This window comes from Mycetomoellerius zeteki, unplaced genomic scaffold (assembly GCF_001594055.1).
Source record: "Mycetomoellerius zeteki isolate Tzet28-1 unplaced genomic scaffold, Tzet1.0 scaffold112, whole genome shotgun sequence".
Taxonomy (NCBI): Eukaryota; Metazoa; Arthropoda; class Insecta; order Hymenoptera; family Formicidae; genus Mycetomoellerius; species Mycetomoellerius zeteki.
Genome location: NW_017256040.1, coordinates 550,830 through 571,386, shown reverse-complemented (window position 1 = coordinate 571,386; position 20,557 = coordinate 550,830). Strand labels below are relative to the sequence as shown.

The window sequence follows — 20,557 nt, the reverse complement described above, 5'->3', positions numbered from 1 at the left end:
GAGCGTCGCATTGAATTGCAACACGATGAATTATCTACGGATTCGCATGCACGATAAAATTTAACTGTCGATTTCTTTCCCGGAAAGTTTTCTATATAAAGTTATCCTGTATAGATATATCTATAAAGATTAATCATCGAGATATAAATGTGAATATATCTAGCTTTATGTCTAATTTTTTTCTAATCCTACGTTACAAAATATTATCTAATACCGTGTAATAAAATAAATTTCTTACTCGCTCTGTGCCTTGCAGAAATCTAATACTAGCCAATTTAATACTGGCAAATTTATTACTGAAAGGCTGTAATTAATTATTTATCTAGACTAATAAAAGGATCAAACAGTGTTTTTAATACTTAAAAATAAGTGATTAATTACTGTCTTTCAAATTGGCCAGTATTAGATTTCTGTAAAGATACGTATTTGCGTTTAAGACCTGATTGCACCAATGTTACTTTGACTTTAAGCGAAGTTTAAAGCTCTCTCTCTCTCTCTCTCTCTCTCTGTGTCTTTCTTTAAAATGAAATAGAGAGAATTTTAAGTCTCGCTTAAAGTCAAAATAATATTAGTGCAACCAGGCCTAAGAGAACTGATTTTTTTAGTCTTCATGGGACTTACACCTATGAATGAATTCATGATTTAAATTTGTTGAATGATCTGTCAGTTCAAATGTTTTTGATAATGATACATCGTGCGGATGAAATTCGTGCATAAAATGTCTCTACATTCTACGTAATTCGCAAATCGCAAAATGTTCTCTCTAAAAAATCTTTGGAGTGAAATCTAACTCTAAAGAATAAAATTTCACTCTTAAAAATTGACAATTGCGCCACTCTTTTTCAACACACTGGCTCAATATTTGTCACTCTTTAGATTCCAGTCCAAAGCTTTTAGAGAGTGAACGTAGACGCAAAATAAAGATCTGCGTTTTACGAATAGCGAACTATACATATAGACTGGACTGAAATATCACGTTAACTTCTGTAACGACTACATTAACTAATGACGGAACAGCGAAGAGTAGCGGAAATGAATTGTATTTGCTTATTTATCAGCAAGAGAGCCACCTTTTTTATACTTTTCTATGGAAAATATCAACACTATCGCAGTTCAATTTATTGCGTGCGGTTGGTTTGCATCTACGTGTATCTTGAGTACGGTGATACGTCATTTTGTGTATAATAAACTACGTTTGCGAATTACGTTTTGTGATTTGCGAATTATTTGGAAGCAGCTTAAGATTTCGCACAACCACGACGCATGATTTCGCGATTATGTAACTTCGAATTACGCAGAGAGGAAGGATGTGTTACGAGACCATGATAGAAGTAGATTATAAGGAAACTTGTACCATGCCCAATTTTGCGAAAGATATGCTTCTCGTCGGTTCATGTCAATGCGAGATCGCGGCCAGCGTCTTGCGAAAGTATCATGCTGATCCGAGAGCAAGATCGATCCAATCAATAAACTGAACAGAGAGGACTCTCGAGAGTTTGTCTTGGAGGTTACACTTATAGCTGAAATATATATAACTTTCGATCTATGAATTAATTACGAAATCATACTATATTACTATCCAGTGTGGTAACGGTAATTTTCATTGCTTTAGCCGTGAGGATGTCAAAGTGCCGCACGCTTTCTCTCGTACTTTAGAAACCAAAGTAAGAGGAACGTGATTTGTTTAACTTTATTCTGATATAATTTTTAAATAAATTTCATTTGAAGATATCGTGGCCATGAAATCTGTGGTAAATACAATTAGAAATAAATCAATCAATCAATAATACTTTACGAAAGTTTTACGACCGTTATCAGGAGAGTCTAAGACAAGCATAGCGATATATAAATATATTTTAATAACACTAGAACTATTGACGATTAACGTATATCTATTCTACTATTTATATATTGTATTATATATATATATGCTATTTATATTTATATTTCTACTTGTATACTATATTTAAAAAAAGAAAGGGGAAAGTAAATTAGTCAATGTAATTAATTACATATTGCAACAAAAATCATGAAAAATCTCAGAAAATGCGCCGTTATAAATTTGATAAGAAATTACAAAACATTTGACTGCTTTGATAGTTCGAGTATTAAACTCGGTAGAGTGCAAGAATCTGGTTACTTCGATATAGTGATTTAGCGGCGTTATTTAGGAAATGTGTGATTGTAGAAAACAATGACTTTTTTAGAGTCTACATACGCGTACGGCCCACAAACGTATTACGCGACGACCCTCGTTTTCGACGACGTTTAATTCTTTTCGCCTCTTCGAATCGTCGCGTCACACAATAGTCGAGAACCTGGGACGCGTGGAATCGTGTACGCGCTGCGAGAGGAGGTGTGAAGGCAAAAAGGAAGAAAAAAAAATACAGTGCGTGCCCGCGGGCGGATCGGATTTCGCTCATTGTCATTGTAATTTCTTGGCGGGGTGTAGTTTTCGGGGCGTTCCTCACCACAGGGGTATTACCTACAGATGGCTGTTTGTTCGAGTGTCACCGAGGGTTATTATATGCCTCGTTACTCGTCCTGCGACGGCTTATTTGGCCGGTCTTTTTCTATTCCGTTCTTCTTTCTTCTCATTCTCCGTAACTGTTCTCTCTTTTTCTCCCTCACTCTCGAATTTCGCGTCTCGTGCGTTCTTCTTTTCCTCTCTGTGAATCTTTTTATTTTTTTCCGAAACCGGTACGAAATATGCGTGAGATACCACATCGATCACACATTAGTATTTAAATATCTAAACTAAATATATTTTAAATACATATTTGGATAATATTTTTATCTAGTAATTTATATCGAAGGGAAGTAACGTTGCAATTTACGTTTTTTTACTTTGCTCAGTTAAAATATCTTCAATTTTTTCACTGAATTGGCTTTATCTAAAAATTCATTCATAATAACTCTACATAAATGACAGGATGCAAGTCACACTTGCTCTCTATTACTAACAATTCTATCGACAAGAATAGCATAAATATGTATAATATATACAAGATGTCCCAAAACTCACGATAAATATTTAAAAAATTTCTTTGTAATCTTTTAAAATGAAATATAAAAATGCTGAGATTATGATTATATAGTTTTTAAATGGAAAGAGTACTTTTTCGAACTTCATGCCTTTGAAAATAATAAGATTCAGTACTTTTACACTGACAATTTTATCATCTTTGAGTGAAACTCTCTAGCCCTGTCATTCGTAATTTTTAAACTCTTCCCATTTGAAAAAAAAACTATCACAGCTTCGGTATTTTCGTATTAGACTTTTCGTCTTAAAATATTATAAAGAATCTGTCTTTAAGATATTTATTGTCAGTTTTGGGACCCCTTGTATATAATATACCTATAATACACTAATGTATAGTTGACAATGCAAATGTATATATACATATATATATATATAATATCGATGTATTATATTATATGATATTATATTAGCTAACTATAAGCGCGTTCCGCTTCTCGGAAGCCGGTTATACAATTATTGCGGCTTACCTTGGCTCCGTCACTCGATGATGACGACGCGCTCCAGTTTCGTTTCACCACAAGGTATCGAGGACGAACAAATTCTTTTGCTAGCGATGATGCTCTACGAAATTTTAATCATACAGTCACAACAGTTGAAGCACTTTTGCTAGCGATGATGCTCTACGAAATTTTAATCATACAGTTACAACAGTTGAAGCAATTGACAACCGTTGTTTTGGTTACATAAGTTTATTCTTGAAAAACAATTAATTTCGCGCGCGATTGAGACCGAAAACAATTTAAAAGTCGATATTTGTTTTCGAGAAAAAAAGATTTTATAGATTGTGCTGTAGTGTAGTTCGAAAGAGAAAGTTAAGACTAGCAGTCTAAGCTGTTTAGAAAAAAAAATATTAACGTACTTCTATCTCAAAAATTATTACTTACGATATATGAAGGCGTATCCAAAAGTACAAAAGTCTTTTCTCATTACATATATAGTATAATTGCTAATTTATTTAAGGCAACATATGTTCTACAATGCGAATTTGTACGGATCAATTTATTATCTACGCGGCTCAGTCATGAGAAGAATCAAAAGTAATTAATCACTCAAAGAAGGTCAACTAACGATACAGTCATACGACTTTAATGATTCTCTTCTATTCGCACTATTCAATATCTCCATTTTGCCGCTTCTCGCGCGCTAGCGAATGTTAATCATTCTTTATTCCTATCGATTCTACTTGCGATGGTAGATTGGCAGATTATGATAACAATCTCTACCCCTCGCACATTTGCCATAAATATGTCTTTTACTAAACATACGGTCGTGAAAATGGGTTTAATTCAAATATAAATCACGCAGCAGTCCTGAGAGAAAAATACACTGATCGCTTCCAAATTTCGAGTGCTGAAGAAATGTGAGTGCCTTTCTTATTGTTCAGCAGGCGGGACCGTTTCGCGCGTGGTCCCCTCCGAATGGAGGGCATCCACCATCTTTGTATAAAGGCAGCTAAACTCCTAAAATCAGCCCCTAATGAAATTAACGATCGCCACGTTGCTTGTAGTTGCCCCGGGGGCCAGGTGGATCCCTGCCTGGCAGAAGCCCTCTCGGCGTGAAGCCCCTTCACGGCCAAAAAGTCACACCCCATTCACACCAGCTAACCAATCAAGGTCGAGAAGTAAGCGAAGTCGTTGGTATGCGTCGATTGGTTAAGTTTCCGGCGCATTGATTGCTCAGGAAATTATTTGTGCGTGTCCAGAACGCACGTGTTGAGCGACCGGGCTATGCGCTCAAGGCTATTCGCAGACGGAGATATTTCGCATAGTAGCAGTCACGTATGGTGACGGTAATTGTTTCATGTTGACGCGCGTGCTGCTTCTGAGCTTGTTCGAATTACTAGGTTTCCTCCTTTTTCCGAAATCGTCGCTAGAACGTTAAATGACATATCGACGTAGATAGTGATCGCGAGCCTAGCGAGTCCGAAGTCAAGTTTAATTTCGCCTGGATCCAACGCAAGCGTCCAATATGCTCTCGAACGAGATCAATGTAACAAATAGCATTTGTTATAATTTCATCACACGAGAGAGCTTTGACCGTTACATGCGATTTTAGGATGATCGTTGTTACCGCCGAGATATGAAATATTTCTTAACAAAGGATCTCGCACTAATTATATATAGGAAATTGGTTCGCAGTGAAATGAGTTGGTTTCCACATATGATGTAGCTTATAATATAGTGAACCAAAGATACTTGCATTAGACATAAGGCTCAATAATAGATAGTTTAAGTTTAGCTATGATGTATTATAGGTGCTCTGTAAGCACAAATTTTGCACTTTTACACCATAATTTAAAAATTGTCCATTATTGTGCTTTATGTATTTAATTCTGATATTTTTTGTTCGCCATATTATAAGTTGTATTATATATGAGAACTAACTCATTTCACCTAATTCTAATATATAATTAGTGCAGGATTCTTTTGTATCGCATGTGCCACGGATAGTCCGCTTTCCATTCAAACTATTTAATATAGGACATTTAAATATAGGACATCATGTGGTATACCAGCATGATGGTATAGACGGTCTGAATAGACAGTCACGCAAAAACGGCGCACGAACTGTAAGTTAGCTTAGATGAGCCATGGGTATTTTCTGTGGCTATCTAAAATGAAACGAAAGCTACGTGTTATCCATTGATTACGACCAGAGAGAGAGAGAGAGAGAGAGAGAGAGAGAGAGAGAGAGAGAGAGAGAGAGAACCCCTTTTTCATCAAAAAGATTACGCAAGATCGCCGATCCAGCCTTGATGCGATCCTTGACGAGACTAGGATCTACAGGCTTGACGAGAGCACCTGTTTGCAAAATCCACGCGAGATAGATGCAATAATTGCGCATCGCCTGTCGGTACTCTGTGAGTGCCGCGGCTATATCAATTTATAGTGTATCGATACACCGTCGTAATAATCGACATTATATAATCGCGTCATAAATCATATGTAGGTGCGTGCGCCGTCGAGAGTGTGCCTCTCATTATAATCACGGACGTGGCGAGACGGTTGCATCGCTCGCGCACGAAATGATTTCTCCAAATAGCCCGCGGCTGTGGATAATAGCGAATTGCCAGATCGGCATCGACGAGAGTTTCTTTTCTCTAACGTGGATGAATTAACGATGAGCATCGGTGTGTCTATTTGTCTTCAGCTCGTTTACACGTTTGTCGCCAGTTTGCTCTCTTTCTTCTCTGCTTCCTCCATTGATATTCGGATCTCTGTCGATCTGGTATCTTCTTGTCTCTTTCTGTCCCTTAACTGAACAGTCCCACACTTAAAGCTTGAACTTGATAAAAGTAACGTTTTCGTCACAATCTTAATAAAATTTATGCACAAGATTAATAAGTGCAAAAACATACATTGAGTAACGCGTGACGAAGTTTTATTTTAATGTTGCAATTAAGGTTCTTTCGCGGTCGTTTATTTCTTTACGTATTTTTGCGATTAGATAATAGAGCATGAGGAATGCTGTTGATTGCTTTGACACGCACGGTAACTTTTCTCGGAATTTTTAGTTAATATTTAGTTTTTAATTAGATACATTTTTGTATTAGACTCCATCGTTATTTATTCATTGATTGTTAAAGAAAGGATTGACTACATGTAATGTATGAACATGAAGTACATCTTGAGCAATTACTATAGGAATGAAGAAGTGCAATTAATAACATAACGAAAGAGAGAAAAAGAACGAGGGAGGAGAGAGGGAGAGAGAGAAAGAGAGATAATCGTTTTTATGTAATATTAATGAATCCTGGCGTTGCACATGACATGCGCCAATTTTAATGCGTACTATCTGCAAGTCACGAACATATATCAATTTGCTATCTGTATATCTAAATGAACATTTCAAGCCACGTCATTGCTCAATCATCGAGCGAGTATATTGATTGTAGAGGCATTTCGTCAATCGGTTTCCTAATTGACATACTTTTCATTTGTCGTATTCCTTTTAATTTGGAAGAAACCCGTAAAGCGGATAGCTTTCCCATTAATACGCCATTAATACCTTATTATAATTAATGTATTACAATCAGTCAGCAGAGTATCGCTATATGTATAATAATATTAACGACATCATTATCTCTTCGACAAGAAGTGACACTCATACACGATATTATATTAACGGTTATTACACCAGATAATGTTATTAACTTGATATAAATAACTTCCTATATAATGAGACGGGAATTATATATGTCCAGAAATTACATGTCGATGTACACATCAAGATCTTGAACATACACCTTATCCATGTTGTGTCCATAGAAATTTCTAATATACTGCAAGATTTCCTTTCTTTTTTTATCAATATAATAATACGTTTCTGATAACGTGAAATTAAACTTATTTGTGAGTTTTCAAGAGCAATTGAAAGAAAAATATATCGTCGTTCTTGTAACATAATAAATCAACATCGATTGAACGATGCTGCATTAAATACAATTATCGTTGTCTTCTTAAATTTTGTACACTTGCCTTTTGTACATTGTTCGCTCCTTCTGTAGTAACAAGAACCACTATTATCTTATTGGCTCGTAGAGAATAACGGCATGAAAGATCAATGAAGCGCGCATTTCAAGAGACGGAGCTCTGTTCGGAGAAACATGCCGACGAGACGGGACGGACTTTAAGCAACACGAGAAAGTAACTGGATCGAAAGAGATGTTCTCATTTTCTTTTCCTTTCCTTTTATTTTTTAATCCACGATTTTATAATGAAAGGCTCGTACGACCGCTCATTCATTGACGGGCTACCGATCAAATTGGAGCACAGCTACTTCGCCTTAACATATCATTATGTTATTATCTCGTTATTTCTTTTATCGAATTCAATTAAGATACTGCATTCACAGTCTTCAACTTTATCATAGATGTTTCAACTTAATTAATTATCTATACGTTTTTTGATAATTTTGTTGCATATATTCAATTGTATCTTGATTGTATTATTCTTTGACAGAAACGAAATGAATATTTTAATAATAATATTATAAAAACAAGAATAAAAAAACTTTTTATTTTACGGATTACAAACAAAAGAACGCAATAAAACTCAGCTACCAAGTTTTACGACGCAACAAAAAAATTGTATATGTCTGTTATATCATATTTTTATTCGTTCTTTTGACACAAACGAAGCGAATATTTTAATAACAAGTATGAAATTTAAAAAATCAAATTCGTATAATATAATTTAACTACAGAAAAATTTGGAATTATTATCTATTTTTATAACACACTTAACCTACATCTATAACATCTAATGGATTTCAGATGCGACTTTAATGACTGTATTGTGCTTATATTTTACTAATTGTGACGTGCAATCGCGGTACCGACGGATGTGATGAATTCCTTAATCTCTTTCTCTATACCGGACATGCATTTTGCATATTACCGCGTGTCTGCATGGTTCTCACGACCACACCGGTTTTCTGAGAGAACGTATGCCCACCTGGTAGAACTGTCGCGTTTCGCCACCGTCGCAGTTGCTTCATTGGCGACTAACGTGTTTCGGTCCTAGCAGCCGCCGTAGCCTCCTCTCGATCGCTTCCGTTGGAATGAAAATTACACCGACCCGACCTGCAATCGCTATTAGCCGCCGAGAATACGCCTGCAGAACACTGCTACCGTATCAGCGAGCGAACGTGAACCATACATACGTGTCTATATGGCCAGACTTTTCTCAGGTGCTGGAAATAACGGCTCGTCTACCTAGGACGGGAATACGGTGAAATCGTCCGGAACAAGCACAATGCAGTTTAAATAGCTGGACACAAACACTTAGATTGCGACGTAGCCGAAGTTCGCAATCAGCGAGGCAGTGTCGAGAATGTTACCTTGTTAATATCACTCTTCTGTGAAACTGACTGAGTTTCACGAAACGGAAAGATAGAGAGAGAGAGAGAGAGAGAGAGAGAGAGAGAGAGAGAGAGAGAGGAGGGGGGATGAAGAAAAAGCGACAGCGATTTATAACGCGAGCTCCATAATAAATGTGGTGCGTCGCCAGGCATCGCTTTTAGCTTCACATTTGCGTTGCTACATTTCCTCATGCACTAGCGACGTGTATTTTCCCGCGCGCACGCGAATGCCCGCGCGAACGATTAATTTCTTCCTTGGCTATCGTGTAGTCGCAGTTGTTGTGACTCCTTGTAACGTGAAAGAAATCCCATAGCGAGATAAGCGGGAAGGCAATCGGCGGTCGGTTGAATGGTGGATGCGAGCGGAGAACAGACGGGTTCTCTGAGCGGTTCTCGCGAGCGAGTGAAGCGAGCGAATCTCCGCCTTCATATCGTCTTAGACCATTGTTGTTTATGATCTATCTCGTTAGACATTCTATGAACTACGCTCTATGACAGGGGAATACCTGGCCGCGATCAAAACCGGCCGGCGCGTTGTTGTGCAACGCGTTGTGTGGAACGTAAGCTCGCGTTACTTAACCGCCGACTGAGATCTTTCTTTGATCGAACCGAGGTTCGCGAGCGAGCGGTGAATCTAATCTCGCAAGTATCGCATCTTTTGTCAGGATCGCCGACACGTTCGTACATTCATCTTCGATGTTTCCTCTCCTCTTTTTTTCTCCCTTTCACAGATGATTCTCTTATTTATTACCGTGATTGTCGGTTTTAGCAAATACCTTCAATCGTCATTTTCCCATCGAAATTCATTTTTCTCGGTCGACTAATGAATTTTACTCTCTAAAATTTTTAGAGTAAAATGTTACAAATGTTACACACTTTGAGAAAAATGAAATCTCATTTTTAAAAATTGAAAATTGAGGCACTCTTTTTCAAGACTGGCTCAATTTTCACTCTTTAGAATGAGATTCTATTCCAAAGAATTTAGAGAGCATGAAAGTCTTATTTGAAATTTGAACAAGGATTTCGATAAATCGATTTTTAAGCCGAATTTTCGAGTAAAACCACGTACATATTATTAATTTTGCATGTTCCATTCAAATTTTTATGTTAATTTAACACAAGATAAATATGTTAGAGACACAAATAGTATGTAAAAAAATTAACATAAAAAAAGTAATACCTACTAGTACTGTTTGTAAATAAACCGCGGTTGAAGCATATTTTTTCAGTAAAATTAACACAATTTTATTTGTACATTTTAGAAATCTTTACGTTATTTATTTAATTTTAAAACAAATTATTTTTATGTTATTTATGTTATTTACTCACTTGCTCAAATTGTGTTATTTTTACACTAAGAGATGTTGGATATCAATTTAACATAAAATATTTAAATAACATCATCACATTGTGTTAGATTAACTCGAATAAAATTTTAACAAGGACTTGAGTGGACTGTTTCCAACATAAATACAAAATGTTTTTTTACTGTGTATCATCTCGACGTTCCCATTCAACCTCGTTTCAACGAACGAGCACCGATTAGCCAACAATCTTGATGAACTAAGTCATACAAACAGACGCGCATTTATCGCGCTGACGGACGACGAAACCTTTGCGCACCGATTTCACCTTACGGATCATATTTATCTTATTTAACAAGATCCCCCACTCGTGCGAGCTATAAAATAGAAATGGCGAACGGCTCCTTCGTCGAGAGCTCTTGTTGACGGCTAAGCGACCGCTTATTGTCATCACCTTTGACTCTCGACAATGTTACTGCGCTTAGGGACGGTTGTAAAGTTGCAATATGTTGTTCTAACGATAGCGCCTAGTACGCGACAGCTTCGCCTTTTACGGCGAGCTACCTGTCGGCCTGTTACTCAGCAGCCGACGGCGATGAGAAGAGCAGCTGATCGGTTGCATCGATTTATCACTTTTCCACGCTATCGACTTCCAAGTGGAATTTAATTAAGCCGCCCACGGCTTATAACTCGCGGTCGATGGTTTTATGAGTCGTTCGTCGATGAGCTTGTAGCTGCAGTGCGCCGTATTTCCTAATAATTCTCTCACGCACACATGCATTTGAGACAACTCCTAATTAGGATTAAATTAGAAACTATTATGTAAATCGAGATTTGTTTACCGCGCTCTTGCACACACCGCCTAGTTGCGCTCGTTAAGACTATAAACAAATCTCAGACTCGCAGCGTCGTTTACTCACTCGTTGAAATTGTCATCCTTATCAATCATGATAAAATCACATTGCAATTTTTGTGACGTTATCAGAATATTTTCAATTATCTTGTAATAAGGATAATAGATAACGATATTAAGCATGCTTAAGATTAATATGTAAGAAAATTGTATAATATTGTCAATTACCAAGCTATTAGAAATTTTTCTAACAATGTTATTCAATTAGCTGATACACATAGTTAATTTGTTTTTAGTGATACATACGATTCCTAGTTATGTTGGATATATTTGCAAATTACTTAATATTTATAACCTCGGTATGCTATAAGAACTTCATTTAGAACAATTAACCGTATTTGTAATATCCTTAAGCGTTCAGAAGAATAAGAAATTATTTTGCATTACACAGTAATAATAGAACACGTTAATTAATATAATAGGAAGTATGTGTAATAGGTGTTAACGAAGATTTAACAGAGATTGACAAATTTAATAATAATGTACAATAAGATATAACTTTGATCGTTTATTAAATAATGATAATTTGATTTGGGAAAATTATAAGCTGATTCATATACTACATTATTTTAGTATTTTTATAATTCACAAAATATATATCATTACTTCAGGATTGATTATAAGTGCAATTTTAAATTTTCCTAGAACCTATAAATATATGCGTGTTAAAATAATAAGATACTTTGCTTTCTTATCTAATTTTATTAAATTAATGTTCAAAATGTATATATACAGGTTTTTACTTCAAACGCAAATGTCATTCAGTAAATCTTTCCTTTATAATTTAAATATATTTTATATCGTATTTATTTTATATTGTTTTTAATAATGTGACAAAAAATTGGAATTTTAAAAGAGTATCAATTTCTATTGTCTTCAAAGACACAAGAAAAGTTAAAAAACTGTCTAAATCCAATTATGTTAAAGCAACATTTGTCGCAGTGATACAACTCTTTTTAAGTTTCTCTAAATAGGAAAATTTAAAGTTCTGTTATTTTACAATAAATGTGAAAGAGAACTCTTTTATATTTATCTTAACAGAAAAATTTAAAATGCTGTATTATTTTAAAATGTAAATGCGGAAAAGATCGATGCACTCAAAGTAATTTTTATTCACTTATTCCGCTCGACGCTTCTTGAAACAGGAGGAAAGCTCGTGTTGCAAACTGAGTCTTCTCATAAGTTTCTTCGAAGATATTTCTCGGAACATAGAACAAGAACGCGAAGACGTAAGAACGTAAAGTGCTTCCTGTGTCATGGTCACGCGTGATTCAGGTTGCTGCATAATCGAGAGACTCCAGACGGTATGAACAGTTGCGAACGATACATATACAAACTACGTGCGTTGTGCGGGTGAACATTATTTTGAATCTTAACGCTACACAATTTATCGAGCCGATCTGCAATTATTAATCGAGGGATAAACTGCATGATGTTTCGTTCGACTGTGCTCGCAAGTTGCATCTGTGATAACGTACCTTAACATGTTGACAAATTATCTAGTTATTTCCTGAGCACTATCTAGGGTCTGAGATGGCAATTTTATGAGAAAGACACTCGAGTGCGTATCAAATGCGTCGTTGCACGAAGAGAAGCAGAGCACATCTCTGAGCATATGGCATTCGCGATTGTTATCTTGATAACTCGCGCACTCGTAGATGTAATTCACTGTTGAATACGTTTAAAATTAGTCTTCGCTGGAATTCTATTTCTCAGCGTTTCCGAAATGGGGCAAAGGAGAAGATATCTCTGTTTTGTCCATTTAATGCCGCGACAATATGTTACGTAAGAATTTAAAATATACGTGTCGACAATGAGATCAATCGTAATTTATTTAATCCTCGAGCATAAAGTCTTACTTATCCGCTTATTCCTGCTACGATTATCGAATTACCCGATATAGGAGTAAGTAATTAAGCGGCGATAAAGAGACCGATAGTGATTGTTCGTTCGATGAGTGAAACGGTTTCGCAATTCACACGGCAAAAGGTTACGGCAGCTCATGATAATTATATACGCTTTGTACTATAGATGCCGACCCTACGGAGAAAATAAGCGAAGCCTGAGCTATTCTCATTAAATAAATTAATAATACGTTCGTAAACCGTTACTAGAATGAAGATAAGTGTTCAAGATAGCAACATTGGATGGTTAGAAATGCTCGCAGCACTTAGGCGTCTCTAAATGATGTTCTCTAACGATGCGTACGTGCCACCGTTGGTACTTGACGAACTGAATCGTAACTGTCTTTCAGAAACTACGCGTTTCAATAGATTCACAAGATTTTAATTAGACGCAACTGTAAATTCGGTGAATATACCACATCTCGGATTACGATGACAGTGAAAACAGTTCGGATCATCCTACATTTGTAAATTCCACATAATTTATTACGTATTCGGAAGGACGTACTTTGTTAATCCTTTTTAACATTGAATAGATAGTTCGTTTCAATCCATGAATTTAAAGTAGTAATTGTGAAGATAAGAAGTTGAGATTAAACAAGAACTAATGCGCGCGCGCGTGCGTACGTGTTACATATGTGAAAAAAGATACAAAAATATAATATATATTTTTATGAAATCTAATTACAAGTGTCATTTTTCTTAAAATTGAATTTGACAATATGCATGTGTGAAAGTATTGTTAGTATTGTTAGTACAATAATAAAATTATTTATTCTCTCTCCCTTATCTAGCAATGTATTAAATTAAAAATTGAAATCTGTATGCACAGGTTTATTACAAATACTACAAATGAAATTCAGATAAGTACATTTTTTACTTAAAATTGAAACATATTTTGTTTTACAATGTCTGATAGAAAAATTGGAATTTAAAAAATATCATGTTTGTGTGATTAATTTATTCATAATGCACTCGAACAAAACATCGTATTTGCAATCAGCTGCAGTTCATGATACAAAAAAAGCATGTTGCATAAAAATATATAGCACACTCGAATCTTGAACGAAAAAGATTAAAACCTTTCTCAAGTAATAATACTCGAGGTCGGTCGACAGCGGTATGTATTTTCGGTAAAAATACAAGCGATTAGACGAAAAGAAAGAAAGATAATATATCATCGTGCGAAGAGTAAAAGGAAGACAATATTAACGTTCCACCAATATTCCTAAGTACCAAGGTATACGTTGAGGAAAAAAAGAGACGATACTCGTTTTAACGTAATCTGTTTAAAACCCATACTTAATATATCCGCTAATATCAGACCGGGGAAGGAACGAAGAGAGAACGCGCGAGTCACGGAGATCGTGTACCCGCCGACATCCGTCGTTTCTTCCTTCGCCCCGCCCCCCCTTCTCTCGCAACTTCCTCTCGAACATTATAATTTACAAACTCGACAAGTCGACCTATTTGGTGCGCACAGAAATTGATTACCTATTTGACCCGCGAGATCGAGACATCGACGGGGATCGAGTCCGGCACTCGTAGATAATACGGACAACTTGTTTACTTTCTCCTCTTCGCTCGCCCGCGATGCTCGGTAAGGATGTAGACAACGACGACGACGATGTCTTCTGAATATCAAACTGCGTTCATATTCTCGAGCGACGTGCATTCTCGATGCACAACTCGGCGCGTCGCAATCACGACGTTTACGTTTCAACGGATAACAAAATGGACAACAGTCGCATCGCGCTGCGGGAGCGATAGAGCGGGAATAACGGCCCGGTAAAAATGCCGTGAGAGATCTATCGGTTAGATTTATAGAGCCATCCTCGTGTATCTGTCATAACACGCTGACATTAACTCGTTGAATGACGGTGCATTTAATCGAGAACCTCGGTAATGTATCAAGCGAAACGCAGCGATAGCTGATATTAAGACAATAAATATTCCACAGCGAATTTATCTGTTCGTAAGCACAGGACTTTTATTTTTTTTTTATTATGCCATTTAAATTATATACCATATTACGTTCCCTGTACATTTAGCGAACTTTCCTTTAAACAGATGAGGTTCTTACATCACAAGAAATTGCGTTTTTCTCGATTATTAAAAGATTAAGTCAGGTTTCGTCTGTGAAATGTCTCTCGTTCAGCGATTTCGAGATGTGAAACTTGGACGCAAGATACATCCCTTGTGCGTCGGCGAAGATGAAGAGCTCCGTTGAGTTATAAGTTGACCATCTCTTTGCCATGTAATAACACGCTTTGTTCGGGCCCCAAGGCACAATATTAAGCATTCCAGGGCAACGATGCAATAATGCGGGGCTGTCCGATGCATAGGAGCTAAAACAGGAACGGTACGGACGAATTTAAAATATTCGCCGAAGATATTGCCCTGATCACGGTTACGCACGCAAATACAAGTACACACAACTACACGTACATAAAGACATAGAGAGAGAGGGGGGGAGGGAGAGAGGAAAGGAGGGAGACTGTATAACATAATTTCGGATCGGGATCTTTGGTTCCGGTATTTCTTGCTTCACCGAGTCGCGAATCTCTCACTTTGACCTACGAGAATGGACTATACGGCAGTCTTAACTGGATTATTGCATTCCGTCGCTGGATGGACGAAGAAACTGATTATTATCGTTCTGTCGACGAGAACGAAAACGGCGAAAATCAGGGTAAATCATGAAAAATATCGCCAGATGCGCGATATCGATCGTTTCGCCGGAATTCATTTCTCATTTCCAGAGTATAACGAACTTGATTAATAAAACTCGTTTAGACGCTCATTAAATAAAAAAGTTGGACTAATCCGATAATTCCTGGAAATCTTTATCGGCTTATTAGAGCTATTAAGTTGCGCCATTACACCGATTGCTTATCAATAACGCAAAGGAGGAATCTGCAACAGTCGGACCGGGTGTGCAAACTGAAGATTTATCGATGTGTATTAGTTATGAGTAATGCCAGGTACTCATTCACTTGCCAAGATATTTTAGCGACCGACCTTGCGATTCATTCGCACGCAATATGTCGAACATGACACACTCGATTAGAATACCTATACCAAAGATCTGTTAAATAACATAATTAAGTGGTACACGAGAAGAGTAGATTATCGACATTTTATCTTCCTTTAGCAATTTCACCCATTCGTTTTTGGGTAATTATATCCATTAAATATTTCATATGCTGTTTTATTGACGTTTTAAGATTTTATTAACGGATTGTTTTTATGTGCTTATATTAGATAGCTCCTTATTTTATTTAACTTTTATTTCTAGTTTTTTGCTGGTTTTTAAGATGCTTATCATCATCATCATTAAAATTGACGATCAATCTAATTTGAGATATCAATATTTCAGTTTCGATTTATGATTGCGAAACAAGTTCGACAAACCAAAAATTTGCATATGAATATTATTAAACACTATTAAGATCCTTTAATCGAAAATAAGATTATTTCTCGTAATTGTTTTATTTCTTTATTTTCTGCAGATAGTCTATTTTATAGTATTTCTAAAATGTAATAATGCTAAATGGATGTCCTCATCTTAATATTCTTAATAGAATTAAATATTTTATACATATTTCATCTGCTATTTTATTGATATTTTAAGATTTCAACGTATTGCTCTTGTTTATGTAGACAGTTCCTTATTTTATCTTGATTGTCAAAATTAAATTTATTACATAAAATACACATCATTTTTTGCGTTGATTCCTAGCGCCCATTTTGCGTATGTTTTTGTAATTATTTTTTTAATTTTATAAGTTTATTCATCGTTAATTATTTTTCGATTAATTATTTTATTAATTAATTATTTTATTTCATTTTTATTTTTTCATTTTCTACGAACGCGATTCACTTTATAATATTTCTAAAATAGATATATACCAAATAAATCTTATAGGCCCCTATTCTTAATGATCTGTGATTATACATACTATATGTCGTTGCGCAACTTTTTTACAATGTATAAAACCTGTTAAGATTTACAGAATAGGGACCTTAAGTGTAAGTCTTGAGATTTCTCTAAAGACTAGACTTAAGATTACTCTAACGGTCACATTTTTAATTTTGCAGATATGAAACCTTCGGACAGAAGCGAGAAGACTATGTTGTCCGGAAACGCGCAACCGTCGGACGTATTCTGTTCGGTCCCAGGACGATTATCGTTACTAAGCAGCACCAGCAAGTACAAAGTTACGGTAGCGGAAGTACAAAGACGACTGTCGCCACCGGAATGTTTGAACGCGAGTCTCCTCGGTGGCGTGTTACGAAGGTAAGAGACTAATTTAAAAGCGGTTGCATTCAAATGGATCTCGCACGCAGAAATAAATATATCGATTCACGTTTTTCTGTCATGTTTCTCCGTCACGACAAGAGATTCGTCGATTTGCAGGTGCAATAATTCTCTTTTCTCCTTTTCTGCTTAGCAGAGTTCTCGGAACAATTCTTTCGACAAAGAAAAACGGAGAAATGTTCATTCATCCGTTTTTAATCACGCAAGTTTTTAATCATACGGACCACCAGGCTCTCGCCAAGTAAACCGTTAGGATAATTTGGTATTACACGCGAGGAATTAAATGTCATTGACATGAGAATCAACGCAGCTTTCACGATACGAAGAGCGAAGATGCCCAACGTATACCGTTGTCTGAAGGAGTTATAACTTGAAAATTATAAAAATTGTAAAAGAGACGCTAAAATTTAAATTTTTTTTAATTAAAGTGTTCAGAAAAGGAAATTCTATGTCGCTATGATATATCAAAGAATTTGTGGAGAGAGTATATGGGAAAATTAAAAAAAAAAAAGAACACGAAAAACGTCCAATCTGCATTGATACGAATCTCTCGTGCATTCGCTTGCTCTACTGACAGTGTTTGTAAGCCAATCGTATGCGCACGGAATGAAAATGGAGCTCGATTGCGATTTCTCATGAATATTTCGCCGCGCGCGAGGACGACGCGAGATAACAAGTGCAGCATCCCGCTTCCTACAGAGGCGCATTGAAGACGCAACAATTCGCGGTCCCGGATATATCGCGCTCTGTTACGGCTCGCGGTTGTTGCGGCTGCGGTAAGAAATGAAATACGAAACACGGCGTTGCACATTACCACCGACATTTCCGGCCGCCGTATCAAGGCAATCGGTATAACTGACACGGCGCGCGATCGGGACAATGCGTGCGCGTAAAAGATCGTAAGACGCACGTTGTTACACGGCTTTATCCGCGGGACTAATTAATAAACCCGCGGGTTCAATTCATCTGGCCCTCATGCCCAACTGGGCACAGACATCCACCTGATTTATAGACGCTCCTCATGGAAGAGCACCCCGCCTTTATCTGATTCACCGTTTTATCCGGTGCTAGAACACCGCTCATTGCGCAATGCTTTATCACCAAAGGCGTGGATAAATCGCCCTGCAAGCGGTCAGATATATTGTACTTCCACGCACTCCGTACGACTTTTCACGCTGAATCCTTCTTTCGCAATAGGTGTTACGAAATTACCGTTGAAGCATTGCGAAATCACGCGCGCCTTGCTCTATTACTTACTTTGCGTTCCTCCGGAAGAAAATTCGAAATATCCAAGTTAGCAGAAAACTCAACAAATTTGTTACGTACAGCACCTTGATTTACTAAACATTGAATAATATATCCAGTAAAATGATAACAATAATTTAATTGACACCAACCAAAAGTGACGTAACAACAATGTTACAATTTCACACTCAGTAATATATGTATAATAATATAACAAATAATGTTTTTTACGTAATTACAGTTATTGTTAAGCGTGAAATTATAACATTGATGTTACTTTTAGTTGATGTTGATTGAGAATATTTTTTATAATATTTTATATAATCCTATATAATAAATTTATATGAAATATAATTAGAATGTCAAGGATTAAAAAAATTATTATAATAAACGGACGCTTGAAATTAAAAACAATTCAAAGTGTATAAGGCAAATGAGAGCTAGACGTAGTTAATTAGGCGCAACACTAGAATAATGTATATTTAGTAACGTATAATAATAAAATTAACAAACCTTTTTTGGCGCCTCTTGAGACCATCTTTAGTGTTCATCATATATTATTACAATTCAAATTACATTTCGACATCCTAGTGAAAGATACATTCAATTCAAACGGAATGTATGTCACTCACAGTGATTGCATGACTTAAGTATAAAAGATAGATCAATAAGAGAAGTCATAAAAAAAAAGATTACGAATAATTATCGCGAAAAGTGCGCATTTTTTTTTCAGATATATATTTTGAGATGAATAATGTGGAATTATTATATATAGTACTTACCTGACGAAACTTCATTAGGTTAGTACTAATTCCACATTATTCGTCTCAAAATATGTATCTGAAGAAAAACGCGCACTTTTCACAATGAAAGCAATATCGCTCGATACATGCGTTTTCACATATCGCGTGAACCCGTTCCGCGGTCGGAGTGACGGAGCGTGGCAAATCTTTCTTGCCGCAGAGCGGATCGCTAATAAAGCGGACCCCGATCTATATTGCCGATGCAAATGAGACATTAATAACTCGCGCGGCTGCGAATGTCAATTCCTCAGTGTGCGAGCGAGCGAACGAGTGCGCCTCGAGGCGAACGCGGCATCTCGCACCGACCACGACGTTATAATTCATCTATTCGCATAGCGATCTGACCGATAATTACACGCACGTTGGGTCGAGACTTGCCATAGATTCTCTCTCTTCCTCTTTCTTTCTCTTTACTTTTAGTCCTCCTTTTGTCTCTTCCATCTTGTTCACGGTTTCATTCGTCGGCGACTCGCGTCCATGAGAGTTCAGGATCATCGCAATACGCTGCGAGAGATCATTTCGCGAAGATCGATTACGTTGTACCACGCCGCATGCACGTGCGCCAGCGCTTTTGTCAAAGATCCGCGCCTTCCGTTTTTGTTTTCACGTTGACTGATTTTTGATCGCCTTGAGGTCTATTTCACAACGCGTGCTTTCTCAATGTGCTCTATTTATTTTTGCCTTTTTGAATATACGCGCGGGATTTGTTCTCCATGTTTGAACCAGCGTCCTGATACTAATTACTAGGAATATCGTCTACTTTTACTAAAGCTCTGTATTAATAAAATTAACGCATTTTTTTATCTAAACGAATGCCGACAACCGCGTCTTCCTACTGGCTACTTCCCTGGCAGAAAAAAAATGTTTACGAAAAAGTACAGAAAAACTACATATATTGAGACAAAATCTTAGAAATTCTTGATTTTTCGTAGATATTCGTAGTGAGACGTAAAATGGCGTTGTTTGAGGGCGGAGGAGATTTCTAGGTTTTTCAAAGAAACAACGTCGCTCTACGTCCCATTACGAATATCTAATAATTTCTACGATCTTGTCTCAATCTATGTAGTTGTTGATGTGATATTTTATGAATGCTTTTTGAACGTTTTGGGACCGATAACTGCTGCCTGGATTTCTTTAAAATATGCTTTATTTCTTCTTACAA

General features: G+C 36.6%; 1 protein-coding gene across 2 annotated transcripts in view; it reads left to right on the top strand.

Moving 5' to 3' along the window:
- TfAP-2 (transcription factor AP-2) overlaps positions 1-20,557 on the top strand; it is a 75,393-nt gene that overhangs the window by 29,151 nt on the left and 25,685 nt on the right. For both annotated transcript variants that reach the window (XM_018454714.1, XM_018454722.1), the window contains exon 5: positions 17,128-17,326. In XM_018454714.1, the coding sequence (XP_018310216.1) occupies positions 17,128-17,326 (199 nt within the window). The remainder of the gene's footprint in view (positions 1-17,127; positions 17,327-20,557) is intronic.